General features: G+C 51.9%; 1 protein-coding gene across 1 annotated transcript in view; it reads left to right on the forward strand.

The window, feature by feature from the left end:
• ERCC3 (ERCC excision repair 3, TFIIH core complex helicase subunit) overlaps positions 1-933 on the forward strand; it is a 37294-nt gene extending 36361 nt beyond the window's left edge. The window contains exons 14-15 of the mRNA XM_018554445.1: positions 308-460; positions 797-933. Coding sequence (XP_018409947.1) covers positions 308-460; positions 797-931 — 288 coding nt within the window. The 3' untranslated portion in view covers positions 932-933. The remainder of the gene's footprint in view (positions 1-307; positions 461-796) is intronic.
• The last annotated feature ends 6349 nt before the right edge of the window (positions 934-7282 follow it).

The raw sequence follows: 7282 nt of genomic DNA on the forward strand, positions 1-7282 counted from the left end.
TCGCGTCTTCTGTCGCGTCTTCTGTCGCGTCTCGCGTCTTCTGTCGCGCCTCGCGTCAAACCTCTGTCATTGTCCTTAGTGGTGAGACAAGTTGTTTTACATGCTAGTTTGTGAGTGTGCCATGATGCCTTTCTACTGTTCTCCTGTCGCGTCTCGCGTCTCCTGTCGCGTCTCCTGTCTCCTGTCGCGTCTTCTACCAACATACAGGAACAGATATTCATGTGTCTGTGCCATATGGTCTTGGCCAGAACAATGGGTGGTTGATGTCATACGGTGCAGTTCCTTATGCTATGTCCATATCGGTTAGGTGATCACCAAGCTGGCCGGGATGGAGGAAGAGGATCTGGCGTTCTGCACCAAGGAAGATCAACAGCTGCTCCTGCAGAAGGTCTTGGCCGCCTCCGATCTGGACGCGGAGGAGGAAGTGGTGGCCGGGGAATTTGGATCAAAGTCTACTCATGTAAGAATAATAATCTCAGTGCTACGTTTTATCTCTCGGGTATTCCTGACCATGAGTTGTGGTAACGGCTTGTAACATCAGCACCAGAACTCTCCTCCCGCTCCTCTTGTTGCACTCTGAATAATGTAAAGCAAGTTCATTCATCCAGCGAGGACCGAGCGCAATCAGGGGAATTTATCACAATTGGAGCAGCTGCCCACGGCAACCAATCAGCTTCTGTCTTTTATTTTTAAAGCTTCACTGAGCAAACTGAAGAGAGAAGCTGAATGGTTACTACGGGCAACTGCTCCAGATTTTGTCTGCTCCAGTTTTACTTTGCTTTTCCATTTTCTGTAGATGGCGCGCCGTTTCGGGACCATGAGTTCCATGTCCGGAGCAGACGATGCAGCTTATATGGAGTACCACACAACTCGGAACAAGAATGCCGCCGGCAAACACGTACATCCCCTCTTCAAACGTTTCAGAAAATGAAAGTGTGGGCATATGCAGCATCAGATTCACCATCTGCATTCTCTCTGACTGCAAACTTACTTCTTTGCAAAGTGTAACCCCTTCCCCTCCTTTCTTCTCTCATTGCTGTAATCACTTCCCCCCTTCCCAGCATTCCCGGGGGGGGGGCGTGTTTGGTGGTCCGACTGCATAATAGCCGTCTTTACAAATAAGGGTTTATAGAATGTAACCCTTCAGTAAGTCGATGTGAATTTTGTATACCTGAAAGACTTTACGTATCCCTCCGGCCTGCAGATTTCCTGTGCGCCTCTTTATAAGAACAGTTTTCTTGCTTTCCAAGGCAGAGATTCTGGTTACCTGGAATGCCGCCCCCCTCCCGCCCGCTCACCTGTGAGTACATATAGAGGGGGGAATGCCACCCCCCTCGCCTGCTCGCTTGAAAATACATAGAGAGGGGGAATGCCACCCCCCCCTCGCCTGCTCACCTGAAAATACATAGAGAGGGAGAATGCTGCCTGCTCACCTGTGAGTACATAGAGAGGGGGGGAAGGCCACCCCCCCCTCGCCTGAAAATACATAGAGAGGGGGTATGCTGCCTGCTCACCTGTGAATACATAGAGAGGGGGGAAGGCCGCCCCCCGCCCACTCACCTGAAAATACATAGGGAGGGGGGAAGGGCGCCCCCGCTCACCTGTGATCACATAGAAAGTGGCGTCCGACTTAGGAAACAGAACGTCAGATGAGCAAAGACTAAAGAGATGTTAAATATCTCTCCATTGTACGTTTTTTCTTCTTCTAATAGTTACATTTAAGGTAATTTATTGAATCGTTGTATTGTGGACACAATAGAATGCGATTATGAAGGAATATTCCTTAAAGGAATCTGTAAATGGAGTTTCCTTTTTTCCCTGTTTTCGGTTCCGCTGCTTTATAGTGATATCGGAGCTTTTAGTTTGACTTTTTAACGGTCTGAACCAGAACCGAATCCGTTCCCATGCGATGCGCAGGCCCCAGAAAATAAACTCTTTTGATACAATGTAATAATATTCTGTATATATTATGATCAGAATTCCATGACAAAGTATTGATGGGACGTGTAATATCGATGTACTTTTCAAATAAACAATAAAAAAAGATCTGGTTTATTTTTGGGAACTGAAAGAGAACCTGAGAGCGGGGTCCCGAAAAAGATGAACAGATGAGGTACAGGCAGTGGCGTAACAATCACCATAGCGACCCAGGCGGCCGCTATGGGGCCCGTGGCACAGCGTTCCTCTCCACAGAGTCAATGAGAGCCGGCAGTGGAGGAGGAGGCGGGGCCTGTGGTCGGCAGCAGGGTAGGAGGCGGGCCTGGCAACGGAGGAGGAGGCGGGGCCCATCAGCGACCACGGACAAAGAGGAAGCAGACGGGTAAGGTGTGCGACCAGCCCACCTGAGGGTGACCCTGCAGAGCCCACCATAGAGAGTCTATGGTGGGCTCTGCAGATTCACCCTCGGGTGGGATCCTGAGTGGACTCTGCAAGGGGTATAACTAGAAATCACGGGGCCCCATACAACATTTTGCTATAGGGCCCTGTGATTTCTAGTTGGGCCCCTGGGTACAGGTACTCCTAAAAACAAGATCACACAGGGACTCGTACACGCACATACACATGCAGAATCACACGCATACACACAATAGGTTGAACTCGATGGACCTGCGTCTATATTCAGCCTCAAATACTATGTGACGAAGATGACAAAAGTCTGGTCACCCGTATTGCTTGTGGTCTCCCTGCAGCCGATCTATTCCCATCTCTGACTTCCCATGCCTCGTTCTGCACTGGGCCTCTGTGTGCAGGCGGCCATCTTGGTAGAGGCAGGGCTTTGCTTCCTCCCATCAGAGCTGCCCCCCCCCCCTCCCCCCAATAACTGGTGGAGGAAGCACAGATCCCCCCAAAAAATGAATGAAGCAGAATCAGGTAGATGCAAAGTTCCCCCGCACTCCTCCCAACGCTCCCGGCCTATATAGAAGATGGTGCTCGCAGTGATGACTACGGATGGCGCCGTGCAGAGACAGAAATCACCAGCACTCAATACTATCAATCAATATGTCCATTTATTGGACAAATCGTCACAGGGAGGAAAGCCAACGTTTCGGGGCTGCGCGGGGTCCCTTCATCAGGGAGGAAAGATGTGAAGCAGCAGCAGGGAGATCCTTGCACTGCGGGTCCTCGGGTGCGGCTTCCTCTCCGGCAAGGAGAACAGTGAGCGGCACAGCGGTGACATCACCATGTCTGATGACAGTCAGAGGCAGCAGGGCCTTAGATCAGGCCTTAAACTTCCTCCACTCGTGACCCCTTTTTGGCCGAGGACATTTTTTGTGACCCCAGCATCGGACAGTGTGTCTTCCCCCTCCCCTAGCGTTGGTCGCAGTCTCTCTCCACAGGGGCTGTGTAATTGTAGCCTCTGCAATGTGTTTGTAGCCCTGTATGGTCACATCCCCAAGGTCAGGGGTAGCCAGACTCCAGCTGTGGGTGGAACTACAAATCCCATGAGGCATTGCAAGATTCTCACAGCCACAGACAGGACTACCGGAGAAAGATGCATCATGGGATTTGTAGTTTCACCACAGCTGGATGCCCCCCCCCAGGTGTATGCAAACCATTAGAAGGATTTCTATGTCATATTAATATACTATTGAAAGCATTTTGTTATATCTGCTTGTCAAAACCCTACCCATCGATCCTGCCAGAAATCCAGTGATGTCCTGTGACCTGTGCAGTGTTATCTCAAATATGATCAATCCTCTGTGGACTACAGAACACCCCCCCCCTATATTATAGCAATGAGGTTCTGTAGTTGCAACACACACTTACTGTCCTCGGGTGACAACGCTTCTCCTCGGATACTGTATGTTGAGTAAGCGTTGTCCCCCTAAGTGAGCCGGCCTACTAACTCGCTGCTGGGAGGGGGGAGCAGGGTGAGCTGAGTCGCTTTGGGAGGGGGAAGCCGGTAGGCTGAGCTGCCGGGTCACTGCTGGGAGAGGAGAGCAGGAAAAGTTTGGCTTGGGTAGCAGGGTGAGCTGAGCTGCCGAGTCACTGCTGGGAGGGGGAAGCAGGAAAACCTGACATACTGATTCCCTGCTGGGAGGGGGAAGCTGGATAGGCTGAGCTGCCGAGTCACTGCTGGGAGGGGGAAGCCGGATAGGCTGAGCTGCCGAGTCACTGCTGGGAGGGGGAAGCCGGATAGGCTGAGCTGCCGAGTCACTGCTGGGAGGGGGAAGCCGGATAGGCTGAGCTGCCGAGTCACTGCTGGGAGGGGGAAGCCGGATAACCTGACATACTGATTCCCTGCTGGGAGGGGGAAGCTGGATAGGCTGAGCTGCCGAGTCACTGCTGGGAGGGGGAAGCCGGATAGGCTGAGCTGCCGAGTCACTGCTGGGAGGGGGAAGCCGGATAGGCTGAGCTGCCGAGTCACTGCTGGGAGGGGGAAGCAGGAAAATCACATATTGAGTCACTGCTAGGAGAAGAAAGCTGGATAAGCTGGCATTCCGATTCACTGCTGGGCTGGGGTAGCCGGGTGAGCTGAGCTGCTGAGTCACTGCTGGGAGGGGGAGCTGAGCTTCTGAGAGAATGACATGGAGGGAGTTTAGTGCTTGTGATTTGAGGATGAATTGCTCCTCAGTGCTTGCAGCTGTGGTGGTGAGTGAGGACTTGTTTATATTTATTGCTTGTTATGGGAATGTAAATATTTGAATGGCGGCAGGTTCACTTCAAGCCACAGAGACCTTCATATGCCTTTTCACAATCAATACGGAACTCTGTGTCTGCTATTGCCATGTCTACAATAAATCACTCGATCGTGTCCCCGGTCCTGCGTCACATTGTTTGGCCTGATGAAGGGGCCACATTGGGTTCTGAGACGTTGCTGCACTCTAACACCCGGCTTGTCTGAATCTCAATGAGGGACGGATCGATAATGTGGACCTCGGTGTGCTGGTGACCCCCTTCAACTGCCCTCCAAAGACCACTGAACCATTGCCGGAGAGGATACCAATTCCCTGGATGTCATGACGATCCCTATGATGACCTGGTATGTCCAACTTGCTGCATGCCTGGACTGGGTCAGTGACTCGGAACCAAAGCCAAGCAACTAGCATTTCCAGAAGGAGCTCAGCAGACACGGACATCCCCTTCTCTCATGACGGGTATATTTAGCCAAACTCCGGCCCTCCAGCTGTGGTGGAACTACAAATCCCATGATGCATCTCTCTCCGGGAGTCATGTCTGCGGCTGTGAGAATCTTGCAAAGCCTCCTGGGATTTGTAGTTTCGCCCACAGCTGGAGGGCTCGGAGTTTGGCTACCCCTGATTTAAAGGGACTCTGCCATGAGAGGAATAAGGGGGCTTCCATTGCAGGTCCAGGGTACAGTAGTCAGGTCGTGTCCTTTCTTCTTCAATGGGACCTACATGATGTCACCTAATCTGCCTGTGACATCACAGGCTGACACACACCCCTGACACCCAGGCTGTGATTGGCTGCTGGCTCTGCAGGAGCAGGGGATGCAGTAAAGCGGGGGTAGCCAAACTCCGGCCGTCCAGCTGTGGTGAAACTACAAATCCCATGATGCATCTCTCTCTGGGAGTCGTGTCTGTGGCTGTGAGAATCTTGCAATGCCTCCTGGGATTCGTAGTTCCACCCACAGCTGGAGGGCCGCAGTTTGCCCACCCCTGCAGTAAAGGATGACAAAGCGCATAGTTCCTCACTGATGGAACTACAACCCTCCCCCCCTCTCTTTAATATGGGGATGAGAAGTCCCTATTTGTGGTCATGTGACCGCTGGATAAAATAGGATTTTTTGGTATTTTGAACCAATAAGATGTTTTAAAGGTTGTGGGATTGCAGTGAATGGAAAGCCCGCTCCTGGATCATATCCTTCACGCACATATTGGTCCTGATACTTTTAATGCAGGGGTAGTCAACCTCGGCCCTCCAGCTGTGGTGAAACTACAAGTCCCGTGAGGCATTCCATAGGGCAGGGAAGGGTTTAAATCTCTGTCAGGTTTTTATTGCTGTCTGAGGACTCATTGAAGACATTTTCCTCACTTCCTGTCTTGGTGACAGTGTTGTCACCAGACAGGAAGAGAGGGAAAATCTGCAACAGGGAGGCAAGGTATTCAGCTGCTTGGCTGGAGCTCTGCTTTAAATTTACTTAACAGGTGTGTAATCAGAGCTCTGTGACAGCCGGGTGCTGCGCTCTGTATATCAGGAGAACGCGGCTCTCCCTGTGTAATCAGAGCTCTGTGACAGCCGGGTGCTGCGCTCTGTATATGAGGAGAACGCGGCTCTCCCTGTGTAATTATCAGAGCTCTGTGACAGCCGGGTGCTGCGCTCTGTATATCAGGAGAACGCGGCTCTCCCTGTGTAATCTTCAGAGCTCTGTGACAGCCGGGTGCTGCGCTCTGTATATCAGGAGAACGCGGCTCTCCCTGTGTAATCAGAGCTCTGTGACAGCCGGGTGCTGTGCTCTGTATATGAGGAGAACGCGGCTCTCCCTGTGTAATCAGAGCTCTGTGACAGCCGGGTGCTGCGCTCTGTATATCAGGAGAACGCGGCTCTCCCTGTGTAATCATCAGAGATCTGTGACAGCCGGGTGCTGTGCTCTGTATATCAGGAGAACGTGGCTCTCCCTGTGTAATCATCAGAGCTCCGTGACAGCCGGGTGCTGTGCTCTGTATATCAGGAGAACGTGGCTCTCCCTGTGTAATCTTCAGAGCTCCGTGACAGCCGGGCGCTGTGCTCTGTATATCAGGAGAACGCGGCTCTCCCTGTGTATTCAGAGCTCCATGACAGCCGGGTGCTGTGCTCTGTATATAAGAAGAACGCGGCTCTCCCTGTGTAATCATCAGAGCTCCATGACAGCATGTTGACAGCAAAACTGATAGGCTCCTTCTCCCAGTCTGATCTCTGCAGGTTGCTAGATGTTGATACCGGGTGACATTCCGGTACTTACGCTGCTTGCATTTAACAATTAAATTTAATGAAGTATTAATGAGCCGCATTCATTGATGTCCTTTATAGTTCAGTTTTACGTCGCCCGCTCTGGATAAAGTCCACGCGATGGCGGAATATTCTCCGGATGAGCGGATAGGAACCGAGAGGGAACAGATCATTCACCACTTTCCTCCGATGGCCGGGTCCAGGACCAGCCGACATCTCCCCCATCCCCCCCCTCGGTGAATCTCCTTGTCTGTGGTGAATCTCGCTCAGGTTCTTCGCTGTTACACCCAATGAGTATTTGGGTTCCTTCGGCCCATCCTGATAAGGATTCAGCCCCCCTCGCCTGCAATCTTCTTCCCTGATCTGTGAGGCGTCTCTCATATTTCCGCAC

This window comes from Nanorana parkeri, unplaced genomic scaffold (genome assembly GCF_000935625.1).
Source record: "Nanorana parkeri isolate BGI_ZX_2015 unplaced genomic scaffold, ASM93562v1 scaffold159, whole genome shotgun sequence".
NCBI classification, from domain to species: Eukaryota; Metazoa; Chordata; class Amphibia; order Anura; family Dicroglossidae; genus Nanorana; species Nanorana parkeri.